The sequence below is a fragment of the Thunnus albacares genome, chromosome 19, assembly GCF_914725855.1.
Source record: "Thunnus albacares chromosome 19, fThuAlb1.1, whole genome shotgun sequence".
NCBI lineage: Eukaryota > Metazoa > Chordata > Actinopteri > Scombriformes > Scombridae > Thunnus > Thunnus albacares.
The window spans coordinates 6,274,274-6,292,638 of NC_058124.1; the positions used below are offsets into that span (position 1 = coordinate 6,274,274).

Below are 18,365 nucleotides of genomic sequence, written 5' to 3' on the forward strand. Positions count from 1 at the left end.
AAGGAACTTTATAAAACTCCTAACCCAGAGTTTAAATTAGAGATAAAGTCTGTTAGTGAGGGTCCATCTGGTTGAATGCAATTCACACAGTATTCTGTGTTTGGTGCAGATTTTCTCATTATCTTATGATTTTGTTTAACAGATTATTGCGATGAAATTATTTACATCAGCAAAAATGAAAAACGAGTGCAAAATTTTATTCAGGCCTTATCTTTGAGAGACAGACATGTCTTTGTTAACGGAGCAGTGAAAGAATCAAAAAGCAGAAAATGATGAATCCATTGAATTGACATTGATCCTTTTACCCCGTTTTGGGGCTAGTACATCTATTATTTGTGTATTGTTTCCTCTCTGTACACTACCTGTGGAGAACTTGATGTGAAAGCTCAGCACATTACAATTTATGTGCTAATTACTGCTTTAGATGATATATGCCTTTGACAACTGATGTCTGCCAGAGCGCCATTACTGATGGGAAAATGGCAGATATCTCCACAAGAAATATAACTGACACAAACATCTCCATCAAAACAAAACATGATAGATGAGTCTCTCTGTGTCCTCTTTATTGGGTAACAATGCCATGATAGATATTTACCAATACTTTGTTAATGGATGTCATTACAGTAGTGACAGAGGTGGATAACTGGTGCTTTAATAGAAAAATAACATAAAACCACAACATAAAAAACATACTGGTAATGATATTTTTGGTACATAAAGTAGGTGTTTCACAGATGAGACGATGCAAAACTTGGCATTTAACAGAAAAATACCATCACATAGCAAAATAAATGAACAAGTAATACAAAACATGTTACATAAAGTGAAGTAAAATCAGGTACACGGAATGAAACAGTGAACAAAGTGTAACTCTGAGGTCATTTTGATCCTGTTGAGCGTAACAAGAACCTGTCAGGTATCTCACATTATCCATACAACACAGCCACCCTCACCACTGCCTGAATAAAGAACAGACACACACTATCCCACACTGGCATTTGAATAGAAGAAATAATAAGGATAACAAAATAAATATTCATTGGGCTGCTAAACAGGTTTGAACACAAACAGTCCACCTCCACTACTAAGAAGCCAAAGAGTCATTTTCCAAAATTTTTAGTACTTAAGAGCAGTGAAAGAAATATTCATAGAAAACTATTGGCCTGTCCCACTGCAACAAAAGGGAGGTTTCCACTTCTTGAGGCTTAGAAGAGGAGGACAGAATCAGGTCTGCTCGGGTACACAGTTCAGTGAAGGGCTGACAGTCGTACACCTCGCAGTTTGGCATTCCTCCCTCCCCAGAGAAAAATTACAAAACAGCAACAATAACAAAGAAAAGATTCACTGTGGGTACATTAAATGGCTCATACTCCTCCTAAACAGGAAATTAATTTCACAAGACAAATGGAGATGAGTACAGCCTGCTCAAAGCAGTACCACACAGTGATGTGGAGTCATGAGTAGGGATATCAGGGGATGTTATTGGATTTGTGATATAAAATAATAAACTGGCCGGTCAGTGTTACCCACTGACAACATGATGGAGGAGAAGATATGATTTTACTGAGAATATTCAGAAGTATCAGTCTGTAAAACCTGCAGTGAACCTACAATAAAGAATTATTTCAGTTCATTACAATTTGGGTCTTCTGCTATCATTCTTATTGGTAATAAGCAATTACCTGTAATTTGGTGACTATAATGTCATTTTTATGGATAGGAATGATGGCTAAAACAAAAATAATGCTGCATTCACGCCATACTGTTTAGACAATAATTCTGAACAGCCAAGTGGGAAAAAATGTTCACGTCAGCCTCCTAGTTATAATTACCCAGTTAAAGATATCAGGAGTTTCTGACAGCTGCAATACAGAAGTGTCGACAAACTGGTGGCAAAATTGCTGCAGAGCCTCCATAACAACTTATATTAACTTATTCGTTAGGAGATACATCTTTCCGATTTCACTTGTTATTGAAGTGCTATAAATACACAACACAACAAAAGTAGCTAATTTAGTTTTATTTTTGTTTTTTTAAAGAGTGACTAGAAGGCTAGCAGCTGAGAAACCAATACATAAACACTTCCATATTGGGAGGTTTTTTGGTTTTTCCCCATTCTACTGGAATTGCACGTATGCAGCATCAAGTTGTAATAAACCAGAATTCTCTTTTAAGGAGCTGCAAACCTAGCTTAATCAATTCCATGATGATCATGGGTATAAATGCTGTTTTCATCCAAAAGGTTTGTTCAAACTGAAGGTAAAAGAAAATTTCATCTGGTGTTGACCATTGGAATGTTGTCGTAGCTATCTAGCAATGTAAGCATTGACTGAGTACGTTGTGTTTGTGAGTCAGGTCAGCATCTGACTGATCTCAGAACTCATCAGTAACTAACTTCAGTAATTTTCCTCCAGTCTGTATGTTTATGAAGCAGTTTCATAATCCCTCAATATAAGATATAATAAGATTTCAAACATGTGCCAACATATCAGCGCCTCACTTTGCACTGCCCTGAGCAAATTTGCAGCCCACTTGTGTCATTAACTTTGTGTGTGATTGCTCTGTATAAAAAAAATGTGCTTCACTTTCAGTCTGAACACAACATAAGAATACTAGGATCTGGGGGATAAACTGATTCTTTTAAGATTTTTGGAATTTGTTGCATGAAAATGATCAAAATAATATACAAAATGTCATTATAGCTTCAGTACAAAAATCTTGGCATTGGCCTTCAACAACCATACAGGCTGAAAATATCTCATCGTGTCAGTATTTCATGATGTTTCACTTTCTCTTCCAGCAAAACTGGCTTCACACGTACAACTAAAACTACTCATGTCTTTTTACAATTCTGGATTTTCTCATCACTCTGTTAGTCTCAAGGCCGGTTGTTTTTTTTAAAAGCCAACGCACTGCATCTCCAAACCTTTGGGATTTTTCTTCTTTTGGTAACATTTGATTGCCTCTAGTTTCTTACAGTTCAACTCCTTTATTACCCTACAACATTGAGCCTGTGTGTCACAGCACATGGTGACCATCTGCCCAACAAGTAGCAGACCAGCATTTCTCCACTGTGTTGGGAAAAAACAACAAAATAACAAATGCCATTTTGTACATTCAGTAATGTATACTATGATTTTTGATTGATTCATACATTTGTATTGCTGGTAATACAGCAAAGCCATGTTTGAAAGTGTGTTTTAAGGCAGAGGGTCCATGCAACAATCAGCGTATGTGGACGACAAAATCTGGTCCACGTTTCCTTGAGCACAGATTTCAGTGCATATTTCTGCATGCACAAATTGATTCAAGGATATATTCTCTGAGAAGTCTGCATTTCAAGACAAGCATACTGTCGCATTGAGAATAAGTCAGTAGGATAATAAATAAAAGAGAAAGGTCAAGTTTCTTTGTAACAAGTGTTCTTGAGGCATTGGCGCAGACACCAACAATACAGAGTGTCCATGTATGTTCATGCCTTATTTATGAGTGTGTATGCGTCTTTATGTATACATAGCAGTGAGGGTGAGCAGCCTGCATCATCTCAAGGTGCTTTGGTACTCATGTATGCTTATACATGTCCACAGCTCCTGTTAAATTGCTTCCTCACTGGTGTCTTTTGAGTGTTGACATTTCCACTGAGAGCTTGCAGAGGCTTTCAGAGGGCTTTGGCACTAGTGGTGTGGGAGACGGTGTGGGACAGCGGTTTCTGTGGGTAGCGGCTGTAGTAATAAACCTGGAACAGGATGGCAAAGTCCACGCCGACCTGCAGCAGGCCGCATGTCCAGAACTGCACGGGAGCCTGGGTGAGCAGAAAGTAGCCCGTTTTAAAGGTGTCACCGCTGGTCCACATCAGCACCATCTTGATACTGGAAGGAAAGAGTAAGAGAAAGAGTGATGAATACAAGAGACTAATGCATTTTTTGCTCTTAGACCCCATTTCCTAAGGAACCCCAATGTTCAATATTAAATAAATAAAAAAAGACTAATCATCAATAAATAGTGTAACATATCTAAATGAACCAAATATTTGTCAAATTACCAAAACTCATTATTATAAAATGTTATCTCCAATGAGTTTTAATGGAGTTCATTTTTATTTCATTATACAAATATTCTAAATTTCAATGACCCTTTTGATTTCATGTCACTTTTCATGACAGCGGTGTTGTCACCAGTCACCGACCCCTCACTTTTCAACCAATCACATGACGGCTACCAATTTTAGCCAGCTAGCTCCTGTTGGTTAGAGCAACAATGTCAAAGTAATTCTGAATCAACCAACTAGAGGCTGCTGGAAATTAAAAGATAGGTTAAAATTTTTTCAAGTCTGTCTTAAAACAACAGTCAGATGCCCATATCATGTTCATACTGGCTATTAAAAGATCCCCTTCAAATGTGCTTTCAATGTAAGTGATGGGCACTGAAATTTTCATTTTGTGCAAAAATGTATGTAAAAGTGTATCTGAAGCTTATATGAGGCTTCAGCAGTCTAAGTCAGTCATATCAAGTGGATATCTGCCACATTTACAGTCTTTTTAGCATCAAATTCCCTCTTTGTGTTTCCCTGTTGAGCTGTGGTGGAAGTATGGTAACAAAAAGAGGAGCTTTGGCACTAAAAAAACTAACATTGAAAGATATCTTCTTGATTTGACTAATTTGGACGGCTGAAGATTCATAGTAGCTTTGGATAAATTTTTAAATAAATTTTTGCACTGTGGATTGTGAATTTTGGCCCCCATCACTTACACTGTACGTGCATTATGAAGGGATCTTCTAATGGCCACAATGAACAGGAGGAATGATTACAATAAGAAAAACCTTTTTCACTGTTCATTTGGGCACCTGACTGTTGTTTTAAGACAGACTTGAAAAATTGTGAACCTGTCCTTTAAAATAATTACCTACCTACTGCTACTTACTTTGCCAGCTAACTAGCTTGGCTGGCTTGTGAGTTTGCATCATTACTCAGTGTCAAAGTGAAGAGCCAATTTAGCAGTTAGCTGTTAAGCTAAATTACAGGATAGTTTAGTTTCTGTGCAGCCTTTAGTTGGTTTATTCTGAATTACTTTGACATTGTTGATGTAGCAAACAAGAGCTAGCTGGCTAAATTTAGTAGCTGTTTATTAGCTAAGATAGGCAGGGTCTGTGTGATTATACTTTGGGGCTCCGTACATTTTAACTTAGCATTAACATCTTGTCACCAGACTGTGGTTAATCAGAACTTCCAAGCACCTTGGATTCATTTACCCCTAGATATATTTTTACTGTGTCTAAATTCAGTTTGGCCACCACGAGTGCATGATAATAATGACGGAAGGGGTCAGAGAAATGCAACATCAGTTAAGGCAAGAAAGGGAAGAGTAAATTTGCCACAATAACAATCATGGAAAGTTGAAACAATCTTCTCAGGGTGCAAGTTTCTCATCAACTCTACATCCTGTGGCACTTTTCTAACCATAAAACTCGTAAATGTTTCCAGTACACACTGAGCTAGCTGGCTGTCCACAGGGTGCTCATGAGAGAATCCAGAGGATGAGTTACACTAAAATAAAAGAGTTGTTGTTTTAGAAGAGACTGGAGGAAAGCACCCATGTGATTTGAGATGGCAGAGTTCCTTGAAGCGTGAGGTTTGTCGTTGTGGCACTGGGAAGCACTGTGAACTCAACTAATGAGATGGAAAAGGAAGGGAAAAAAACAGGAAAAGAACCAAGCCCCTGGGTCCAAACAAATAACTCATTCATATACAGGTCATATTCTCAAAATGATACAACTACAAGCTGTGAACGTGGGGACATCGCCTCTAAAAGTTTTTCAAGGTTCCATTAAAAGTGCTGGTGGTGGTGGTGGTTATGTGTGTTTTTTCACACCAGCTTACAACAGCATCAACACAACTATCAACTTCTGCAGAGCTCACTTGGTTTTCCTTTTTTTCCATAAACTTTTTTTTTTTTTTTTTTTTGCTGGAGGCAGGAATACACACACACACAATGCTGACAAAGACAGGACTGAGCCAGCAATGTGTCTACAATGCACTCGTGTTCACACATACACACACGGAAACGACTCTTCAGATGTGCTTCCTAAAGCAACCTGCCTACAACAATACAAACAAATGCATGCTGGGACATTTGAAATCCTTTCACTCAAGCGTGTCGCTTTCGTCGGTCAGCACTATTTAAATAAGGATTGCAGGAGAGAGATTTAAGTGCTACACTGAATTTAAAGGGTTGGTTCACTGGTGGTACGCCGCCATGCAAATAGTTTTGCTTTTATTTGTCTTAAGTTTTACCTCCACCCAAATCCAATGCTTGCTTTTTTCTCATTCATCAGCACCTGATTGTGACTGATTGGGCTGTTTGTAACTTGCAAAAACTTCCCTCCATTGCAACTTGCTCTGATTGATTATTGTGAAGCACATGTGTGGAGTGATTGATCAGTCGCTGTTACCCACTGAGCTGAATCAGATAGATCCTGACACATCTTATCTTGCTATCAATGTAGTTACTAGATGAACAATCGCCCCACTCCTGAAATACCTGGTCTTGGATGTAGTAGTAGACTTGTGTTTCTTTTTTTCTAAAGCTTAATAAACCTAATATAACATTTTTCATAAAAATGTAATAATTCCATCTGAGGTTAATGGAGGTGAGGTGTGCCTCCATTGTAATATGCTGCAATGGAGACAAATGACATTTCATTTGTGGTTCTAAGAAAGAAGAAAATTACAGGAACTTAAAAAGTAACTGGGACACCATTTCTGGAAAAAACACATCATTATACAATGTTTTATACTGAATATTTCAAATCTGTGAGCACCACAAATGAAACAGGAGGTGGGTTTTAGGCGAATATCTCAGACAGATATGTAAAACCTCCACAGATGAAACCAAAGCGAAACTGTAGTTTTCATGGTTTTGGGATTTGTTTTTTAGTTCCAATTAAGGGTTTTTTTTTTTTGGACAATAGTGTGCTTACAGTTTTGTAGAAACAGTTTGGAGTAAAGCCCTTTCCTCTTACAACATGACAATGCCAACTCGTACAAAACCAAGTGCATAAAAAATGGTTTTCTGTATTTGGTGTGACAGGCCTCGACTTGCATGACCCACCTCAACCCCATCCAACGTGTTTTGGATGAATTGGAACGCCAACTGTGAGACAGACCTTATCGGCCTTCATTAGTGGCAACATCACTGATGCTGTTGTGGTTGAATGGGAGCGAATACCTGCAGCTGAGTGCCAAAATGTGGTGGAAAGCTGAAGACTAGAGCCTGGCATTTTAATAATTACATAATATTTAGGTGTCCACCTACCTTTAGTTATGCTACGCAGTGTATATGCATGACCCGATACCACTAATCTGAGAAAATACATTTGTTTTGACCCTTTAGGAACAAGAATTAACAGGATGAGTGATAAAGTGATGCAAAGACCCTTCTAGTCCATTTTTCTCAACAGCGGTGTATTTATAAAATGTCCAATAAATTGATTGAGAGTGACATTTGACATGAAGCTGATGTTTGTGACATATTTCATCACATCTGATGTTTTCAACTCAACATCCCACTGATGTAACAGAGATCAATATACAGCTGTAATCTCATAATAGGTTCATAACCATTAATCCACGACAGGGTCAAGTACCGCCTTCGAATTCACAAGTAAAAACTGTCACTGGCTCTGTGATGAACTGAAACAAACACGTCATGGAGTGAAGCTTTGATTCAAGCAGCAGGTGGAACATGGTAATGTGGCAATAAAGGAAACAGGATAAAGCAAGAGCCTTTGTGTTAGCAGATTCCCTGCCTTTCTGTAAGCCTCTTAACAGATGTAAAGGATGGAGAGAGTAAGAGGTAGTCTAGTGTCTCTCCCTCCCCAGCTGGGCTGAGTGTAACCCCAACTGTCTGTCTGTCTCGTTGGTGCAAAGCTTTGCAGCAAAATCTCCTTTTGCATTATTCATGCCCCCAACTTCACCTTAGCCCTTTACATTTGTAAAACCAATTTGTGCAAACCTAGCTATTTTCCTCATACTTCCTTCTTACTTCTTCTTCTCTTTCCCTGCAGCCTGTCTGAATGTCCCCGCTGGCTTCCATTCTACGTTTCCCTTTTCTTAAGCCCGCTCTCTACAGCACTTCTCTCTTCCTCCTCGTCCATTGATCTTCCCACCACCTCGCCTCTCTATACCTGTTTACATTTGCCTCCCCCCCCCCGCCTTCCGTCCTCGCCCTCTTCTCTCTGAGTAAGGAGCTTGTTAGCACTGTGGAAAGAGACCCTTCCTCCTCCCCTTACTCTCCCTCTCCTCCTCCCCCCTGGTTCCTCGGTGACTGCTGTCTGAGTTATGACGATGTGTACCTGCAGGTAATGATGAGAGAGGCAGGAATTGTGTTTGATCAATTCCTCCGCTGGCTCCCTAATAAGAGGTAACAAGGGAGGGCCGGGAACACGGTGAGAACATGTCTGGCTACTTATTTGTCACCTTCCCTGAAACATATATATATATATATATATGTAGAGGGAGGGAGAGAAAGCATGCTGAGATCCAGGCTGAAATGGCAGTGATGGTGAAGTAGAGCTGTACTGGACCCTTACTACGATGAGCTGCAGGGGGATCTGTATAGCAACAATGGCTTTGAATATAAAAAAAAGACACATTAAAAAGGTTAAACCTGCAGTTTACATATAAATGAACGCCCATTACATTCAAGCCCTTGCCAAACGAGTTCACAAAATGCTGATTAAACCTATCACGGCCAGATTAATCTCTCTGTATTTCACAGTATACACAGTTTTTAAATCTCATGTCGGGAGGGCCGGTTAAGTTCTGGTTAGCTCTCTGCTGACTTGAACGGGGATCAAATAATTTAATCATACGGCTCCTCTAGACTTTCCAAATGTTATCAGATAGAATGGATCAAATTCTGATAGTGAAATGAGTCATTTCGTGGGGGTTGAGTGACACTCGCAGCAATTTCTCCACTGTTTTACATCTGCAGCGACTGAGTAGGCTACAGCGAAGCCTATGACGTCAGCACATATTGATGTGTTGACAGTGTTTTTGTAATTATTCTCGCTGCCAGAAGGGGGAGACAAAAGTTCTGCCTTACAGCTTTAAAGAACAGATTTTCTCATTTATTTTTGGGTGATTTTACGCCAGGATGAACGAATGGGTGAAGAACTACAGGCATTTTTTAACTTCATGGTACAAAAATGAATTAGACAGAGAAATACTGACAAGAGAGGACAAGTGGAGCTGTAGCTGTTGACACGGTTTCTACAGTGCTGTACAGATGTTTGAAGTGACACAGTAGCCACTCAGCCATTTTGGATGAACTGCTACAGAGCCAACACCAACTTTGGACCCAGTATTTACTTCATTAAATAGTGGGTATCTGGTATATAAATATTTAATTGAATAAAGAGTCACTTCTTCATGTGTAATCTAAACAGACAGAGAAGTCTGACACTATAATGTTTTAAATTCTCTTTATCTGATCGTTTCTCTCCAGCGTTTATGCTTTCAGTTTATCTCTGAGGATTCTGCTCGCTTCTAAACCACTACTATGAGACAGCAGTGAGAACATGCAGACATAAGAGGGAGTCTGGCTTCAAGTATCAGTCCAGAACTAAATCATCACAAAGTATAACCAAGGCAATTATTGTGGAGCTCAGTGGGGAATCAGTTTTTGGGGAGAAAGTGTTGAACTGTGAAGAGGAATACAAAATGAAAGAAGGAGCGAATATAAAAACACTTTTTAACTGCACTGGAAGTTTTTATGCTTCGGTTTATTCTGCTTATTTCAGATGAGCGTTTTGTTTCATCTTCACTTTTATTTTATTCTTTTAAAATGTTTTTTGATACATAGTTGATACAGAACACATATATTATATATTATATATATATATATATATATATATATATATATATATATATATATGAGATACTGTGTGTGGAATAAGATGATTTCTCCAAACTTAAAGATGTGGATGTTTTAAAAGGGGTTATCATGATCATCTCCATCATTTCACACAGCACTGGTGATACTGAGGGAAAACTGTGAGTCATTGTAGAAATATTTGCTGAGTTCAGAGGTTTGAAACTCTTGCTATACCTTCGCTCAAATTCAATTTTCTTCAAATATACAGGATCTGGGCTGTAAAAGTATTATCATTTCGTCTACGAAGCACTTCAGCGGCAGTGAGATTCTAATAACAAGAAACTTAATATTTTTGTCTCTGTCTTTATAAGACAATAGGTACCACTATTTTGAAGCTCGTTTTGCAGTTCTTTGTCATCTAAATTATGTGTAATTGGCGTTGCGCCAAAATAAACAGCATACAAATGCAAAGACAGCTGCCTCACAAAATAAGACTTCACTTCCATCCCGACAGGATTGTCGCCCTGAAGGACTGAAAAAACAAATTAACTCATTTTCATCTAGCCCAGAAAAGAAAAAGCAGCCCCCTGAGTGATGTGAGCAGATGGAGGGTGACGGGTTGGACAGATGATCTAAAGGGTCTCCAGCTGCAGGGAGCCAGAGCTGTTCTGTCCTACAGCCCTGTACACAGCAGCACCAAGCACCCGGCCACGCGGGTGACGGCCTGGCAGCATCAGTAGTCTGCCTTTGTCGTGGCTGCTTTTGCCCCTGTGAATGTGTGTGTGTGTGTGTGTGTGTGTGTGTGTGTGTGTGTGTGTGAAGACAGCAGCCTGCAGGCTAAATAAGGCTCTGGCACTGTTATCTAGCATGCTGGGATGCAACTCAAGACCACAAGCCTTATAAGGCTGCAGTTGGCCTCCTGGATGTCCCATCTCCTCTGTTTTGTGTTTGTGTGTGGATGTGAATGTGAATGTGAGTGTGAGTGGTGTGTGTGTGTGTGTGTGTGTGTGTGTGTGTGTGTGTGTGTGTGTGTGGTCTTTGTGTTGTTGTAATTTAGTTGTTTTATGGCAGGCTGGTGAGTATCAGAATGTACCTCTGGCTCTGCAGGCTCAGGACCATCTAATAATAGCAGCAGCCTGAAAACTATTAACACAAAAACTTCAACACCCTCTCATCCCCCCCATCTCACACACATACACACACACACACACACACACAAAGAGTATCTGTCTTCATTTACAGTAGCACTGGCTGAGATCTTTCTACTTGGTGCCAAATCCAGTTTCAACTGGTTCCAAGATTCAAGAAAATTCTCAAATTAAGTGTCATGCTTCATTTTTAATGCTACTAAACTTCTTAAAAGTTAAGTTAATGTTTGAGACAAATTACTACAGCTAATCATGGGAGGAAAACAACCCTTTTCCCAGCAAGACTGGCAGCTTCTCTGGGCCTCTAAGCTGCATTTGATATTTTTTTACCATCAGCTACTGTAGCTTTGTCAACCTATAATTTATGATCTTTGGATATCTCTATGACCCTTGCTCTTTTAAAGGTTCCACTGTGCCCATTTTTCCATTTCTTGAGGATTGGATGAGCTATAAAATGAGAGGTCTGAGCTGCCAGTCACTGTACGGGAACTGTTTGAGCTTGATAACTCTGTGGCTGGCGCTCAGACTGTCTCGAGCGCTCCTACAGTTTAGACATGCATAAAAAACACATATGTTGCTTGTGTCAACACAGTATAGGCATGAACATGAGTAATTTCCTCCTCCTCTGAGCCATCATATGAGATATTTTATTACATGACTATTTTGGTACAAACATTTACCCGCCGGTGTGGCAGATAGCCTTCCGAGACTTACTCGCCACACAGAAAATCGACATGCATTTGGCGCTTGGTGGGTGTCAATTTCGGACCCTGGTGATAACCAGAGCAGTCTGTGAGTAGGAGACAGCGCTTGGGTAGATGAACAAAACAGAAGAGCTGGATTGCTTTATGGCACAAACAGGATGGAGGGTACCATTCCTCCAGTCCAACTAGGCTGCAATTTTGGGTTTGTGGTAATTTGCAACTGGTGGAAGGAGTGAAAAGACAATAAACAAAATCAAACAGGTTTATCCTAAGCCAAAGAGTACACAAACAGGCTTAGGCTAAGAAGGAGAATGGGGAACATTCACAACATCCTCTAAATATCATTACCAATGACATTTAGCAGCGGGCTTGTCAAGCTTTATATTTCTTCATATGTTGAAGTGGTGTGCATGGGGTTGTAGTGAGAGAAATGCTCAGTATTTGAAGAGTTGTTGTGATTTATTGTGTTTCTGAAACTAAAAACACAAGACTAAATGTGTACAGAACTGATTTAACTGCTTTCTGGGTCTAAAATATGATTTGCAAATGTTCAACTGACTACCTTCCTACCAACACTAGTAACTTAGTGTTATCTCCAAGAGCTAGCATATCATTAGCGAACTACATTATTTCATGGAGTTACTGTTTACTATACATTAGGAAAAACCCTCTTCGGGACTGATACATCCACTGTATCATTGTAAACTGCATGCATGAAGTGCGAAATTGGAAAGCTGGACAGGTGTAGCAAGTTAAGGAAAAAGAGTGGTAAAAATGACACTGGGGTCGGATATAGAGGGTTGGATGGGATGGAAAATAGCACTATTATAACATACACAATGTATGGACGGCATTAATCCAAACCTCTAAGGATCCATTATGTTAACAGAGCAGTTACTGCTGTCAAACAGCATTAGCCAGGTTAATAGAACACCTGGGGCTGAGTTAACATCAGACAAATAGCAAACGCCTTCAAGGAGGTCCTCATGGGACAAATGCTGGCTCCATCCATATTTCATTACTAAAAACGGGTCTGCTACTGCCTGTCTGACAGCGTGTGATGGTGCAGCGGTACTGGGCATACACGTAGGGGGACATCCAGTGTGATTCATTCTAACTTTTACCCTGCTATGACTCCCTCTCCTGACTCGTTGGGAGGATGAATAAAGTGATGAAGCTTCCTAATGTGAGCTGAGCCTGAATATGCAAATACTGGAAGTAGTCTGACTCCTAAAATGTTACTCCAGTTGAAGCGGGGGGGGGGGGGGGGGGGGGGGGGGCAAACTCGCTGGGCCATTAATTGAGAGGAAGTCAGCGTGATGTTTTTTTCCACACGGACGTGCTGGGATTTGATTGTTTTTTTCTATTCTAGGCACTTACAGGAAAGGGCACTCTGCTTTACCACTCCTGTCTGTTTGTTTTTGTCTCTGCAGAATGCTTTAGCACACTTATTCATTCACACGTACACACATTCATTCATTCCCACTTAACTCTCACTTCTGCACATCGAAACAGCCTCAACACAAACACTAACCTGATTTTAACCCTACACCCAAGTTGTAACCCTGAAATAGGACTAGGGAAGCTAAATGTCCTCACTTTTTTGCATATCTTGCTATCTCCTGCACACACAAACACACACACACACACACACATAGAAGCCTTGAATGGAGTGCTGAGGTAAAGTAACCTAGCAACAGCCTGCTAGACTCAACAGGTTGTGCACAGAGGGATGAGAGGACACAAACAATAAACAGAACTGGAAATAACAATGTCCTCTGTCTTCTATGGCAGCTTTATCTGCACTGACTGATGGCTGGAACAGCATGTTTCAGGGTGAGACAAAAGACGTGGCGAGCAAAAGTCACGAAACGAACAGCCTTGGGTCGAGTATTTTACAACTGATTTGGCTTTTTCACAACAGTTTCATTTTGCAGAACTGCTAATGCAAAGCGCTGTTGTCGTAATTTTGGCCTCAAAATAATTTGTTCATGAAAACATTTTTTTCAATTATAGTTTATCAGTATTTCAATGTGATCTGTCATTAAACAGGAACAAATTCTAATCAAATAGCATTGAGAGAAAAATGCGCAATTCATGCAGAAGTCTGTATTTGAAGTTGTTAAGTCAGAATGACTTTCATGTTTTATTTGTTGAATTTAAGATAATGCACCACACTTAATCCTACTGTACATTCATACAAGACAAAATGATGATTGTAACCCTTCTTTTCACGGGACACTAAAAACATTTCAAACATATTTCAATCACTTGTAAGTCTACTCCAAGCAGCAACTACCACAGCTTGAGGCTGAACCCAATGTGAAGGTACCTTAAAGTGCAAAGTGCAGCCGCTGGCGACTTGACAAGCAGAGTTGACGAGTCGCAGGCATTGCCCAGGAAGACACCTGCGACTCTGCTTGAGTCAAGCTGAGACGGGCCAGTTTATACCATTGCAACTTTTCCCTACAATGTTCTAAAACCGTTTCATTGTGAATCTTTGGTCTAAACATCAAAGGTTTTGCACATTGGAACTCTGAATCTGGGCCTAAGCAACTGGAAAAAAAAAATCAGAATAAAACTATGAAGAGTTCATGGAATAATCCACACAAAAACACACTGTACATTAAAAAAAAGCTGTTGGCAACGTGCCTTGCATCTCTGCATCCATTATACAATTTGAAGATGTATTTTATCCCCACTGTTAGTTGGTCAAATGTAGACAACATGATACTTCCTACTGCTAATCATTGGGTTTTATTTTCAGGCCTTTAGAATAAAAGCTTTTTTCTAGACTCCATTTTGCTTCAACTTTCAACAAGGAGGAGGAAGTGGCACATGTACCAATCTGTGCATCCACAATAACTGGAAACTGACCAGAATGCATTGCAGCCACAGGACAGCATTTAGCATTTTGATGGTAAAGCTGTGATCACACACATTCTCACACGATCTCAAACTAGTTGGTCTGTTAGCTATATTTATGCACCCTGACTGAAAGCATGTCTATAAGCATTCTCTGGTCGTTTGTTGAAATGCATTCTGAGAAAAGATATAAGAAGAACTGACTGAGAAGACTGTGGCCAAAAAGATACACTACACTTTTGAGATGAATCAGCAAAAGAGAAACCATGCGTGGATTCTTCTTGTAAGCACATAGACTGCTTGGTGGACAGTGAGGGTGGTAGACACTGGTAGACACATTTCCTCCATCCTCGCTTGAACCAGAAGTTGTTCTGGTCCGCCATTTTTTAGGCCATCTCAAAGCTCTTATTTCAGTTCTGAGGAAATCTCTGAGGAGCCATGAGCGAGGATACATAAGAGCAGCCTTCATGGAAGTCTTTTACGAGCCGACACGCTTCCTTATTGGAAAGCACTTATTGACTGGATGCTGCGGCTGATCAGATAGATCTGATACATCACTGAGTGGAGACAAATAACAAATTCAACTCTAGTGTCTCACTCCCAAGTTTTATATTTTAATTGTTTTCTGATTCACCATCTAGTTAAAAAATAGTGCATCTATGTTAACTGAAGGTCTGATCAACAAAAGAACCACAAACAACTTTCTTCAGTTATTAGAAAGTTTCTTCTTTTCATGATCTGTTATTTCCCCTGTTAACTTTTACTATGGAAAATCAAATTCAAATTAAAGTCGGGGATAGTCTGTCTGTCATCAAGAAACACATTTTAAATACATTTATATTTTACATTATTTATGGTCGTTTCCATTCAGTCACATGTGAGGCTGAAAGTTCCAGAGCGTCGGGTTTGATATGAGTTACATAATTTCCATTTTCCCTGAAACATTTAGGCTGATAGATCATTTCCAGTGTTCAAAAGAACACTAACCATATTCTGGGTTATTAAATAATAAATTCACAATCAGAATAAATACGGACGCAAATAATGAATAAATAATATAAACGCATTCTGTCAGTAGAAATGGTTCATGCGCCTCTGAGCAGGACACAGTACACGGCATTACAGAGTGCAGGTTTTTATTCATTTACAGGTGTTTGTCAGACAGGTAACAGGCAGCAGAGAGAAAACAGCTGCTCTGACAGTGATAAGTGTGCGCCTTTATTAGTATTAGCACAGTGTACGTGTGCAGACAAAAACTCCATCAAAAGTCTCTGGAGCTGTTAAAGCCGACTGACAGCTGATCCAACTGTGATCAGCTGCAGCCACTATCGGAAACGGACGTCGCTTCATGTGACACTTCAGAGGAAAGGACGTCTCATTTCTTTAAAAACATATTTCCTGGTGTCTCTCTATGCATCCCGGGTGGGAGGGACTAAGACGCAAGGAGAAAACGCAAGTGAGGGAAATGTGGATGCAATTAGATTTGCGATGTACCCAAAATGTAGGGTGGGTAGCAAGTACAAAATGAAAAAAAAAAAAAAAAAAAATCAAAAATAAATAAGGCATGGGACAGAGAGAGTATGGAGAAGCCCAGCGTGGGAGCTGTCATGGCCGGTTAAGTGGACAGGCAGCCCTGCTGGAGCTCTGTTATCTGTCTGCTGCAGAAAGCCAACCAGCAGAGAGAGGAGCACATACTGCTCTGAGGCAGGACACACACTGCGAGAAAGCTTTTTATCAGGCCTGTGTGCTCTGCGGTCATCTCAAACTTGCTAGTCTTTTAATAGATAAATTATCAGTTTCATCTTTTCAATTACTTTTTTTACAACCTGAATATTTCTCTCACATACTGATATCTGTTGTCTGCTAATCGCGTGGTGCTCTATGGTTCTTTTTTAAATCCGTGTATGCGTCATTGCTTTTCATTGACTGTTTTAAACTGTTTAAAAGTGCTGCAGAATTAAAGTTGTGCATACATTTGGAAAAGCCATTTCCATGGCTTAGGTACAGCGTTGGAAAGCTACACGGATTGATCTTGAAACAGTATATGCTTTCAGAAATCTATTATACGTCAAAGACTTTAATTACAGACTTGATGCAAATCAACATTAATGAGCCAAAATGATACATTAGCAATAGATACAGCAAGACAGAATGCCTCATTACCATATTGATTTTAGGAGAAACTTCAGAGGGGCAATTGTTATGTTAGCATAATGAATAGTTGTCGGGAGCCCTGTCCTTACTTCCTGCTCGACAGGTGCCAGGAATACTTAATAAGCACATGTCAGTGTTAATGATCGTATGTGAGACAATATAATCTAGAGCCATTACTCACAAGGGTGTGCTACAGTATAACACAACCTCAGAGCTGCCTCTGATGGAAGTGGAACTCATACATAAAACAGTACTCATCAGGATAAAGACATCATCATTAATCAAGGATACAACAAGCTTTGTTTTGAATTCCATGTAACTGACTTGGTAAATTATACTTAAGGTGCAGGTAGTTGAGGAAATATATTTGAATCAGAATCTGACAGCTGTGGGGTTGATTGCTCAAGAGTTTTTGAGTGTTTTACTCCCAGTAAATTACACCTAAAGATCTTTTTTCTGAACATCTTTAAATGGATTCGATTCATTTTTTCCCCTCATCAATCTACACACAATACTCCACAATAACAAAGCAAAACAGGTTTTTGGAGTGTTTTGTAAATTTATTAAAAATAAAAGACTCCAATATTCCATTTACATAAGTATTCAGACCCTTCACTTAGTACTTGTTGAAAACACCTTTGGCAGCAATGACAGCTTTGAGTCTTCTTGGAAATGATGCTACAAGCTTGGCACACCTTCCTTTTGGAAGTTTCTCCCATTGTTCTTGGCAGAATTGTTCAAGCTCAATTAGGTTGGATGGGGGAGCGTCGGTGCACAACCACATTCAGATCTGTAAGGAAATGCTCTATTGGGTTCTGGTCCGGACTCTGGCTGGGCCGCTCCAGGACTTTCACAGAGTTTTTCCAAAGCCACTCCTTTGTTTTCTTGGCGGAATGCTTTGGGTCGTCTTGTTTAAATGTAAACTTTCACCGCAGTCTGAGATCCTGAGCACTCTGGAAAAGTTTTCACTCAGGATTGTTCTATATTTTTCTGCTGTGGCAGAAGAACATCCTCACAGCATGACACTGCAACCACCGTGTTTGACTGTAGGGATAGTATTAATGAGGCGATGCTCAGTGCCTGGTTTCCCCAAACATGCTGCTGGGAATTGTGGCCAATAGTTCAATGTTCGTTTCATCACACCAGAGGATTCTACTTCTCATGGTCTGAGAGTTGTTCAGGTGCCTTTTGGCAAACTCCCAGCAGGCTGTCATGTGCAGCCAGATCTAAGAAGACTGTTGGTGGTTCCAAACTTCTTCCATTTGAGAATGATGGAGGCTACCGTGCCCTTGGGCACTTTCAATGCTGCAGAAATTTTCTGTATTGTATCCTTCCCCACATCTATGCCTTGACACAATCCTGTCACCCAAGTCTAAAGACAATTCTCTCAACCTCATGGCTCGCTTTTCACTCTGACATACACCATCAACTGTGAACCTTATATAGAGAGGTGTGTGCCTTTCCTAGTTATGTCCAATGAATTCAATAAGGCACAGGTGGACTCCAATCAAGTTGTAGAAGCATCTCAAGGACGATTGATAGAAGTAGGATGGACCAGAGCTCAATTGTGAGTGTCATAACAAAGGGTCTGAATACTTATGTAAATGGGATATTTC

At 39.9% G+C, this 18,365-nt stretch overlaps 1 protein-coding gene across 3 annotated transcripts in view; it reads right to left on the reverse strand.

Moving 5' to 3' along the window:
* Positions 1-545: 545 nt before the first annotated feature.
* The window catches only part of LOC122969571 (solute carrier family 66 member 2), a 34,856-nt gene continuing 17,036 nt past the window's right edge, over positions 546-18,365 (reverse strand). For all 3 annotated transcript variants that reach the window (XM_044335387.1, XM_044335386.1, XM_044335388.1), the window contains one exon: positions 546-3,872. In XM_044335387.1, coding sequence (XP_044191322.1) covers positions 3,662-3,872 — 211 coding nt within the window. In that variant the 3' untranslated portion in view covers positions 546-3,661. The remainder of the gene's footprint in view (positions 3,873-18,365) is intronic.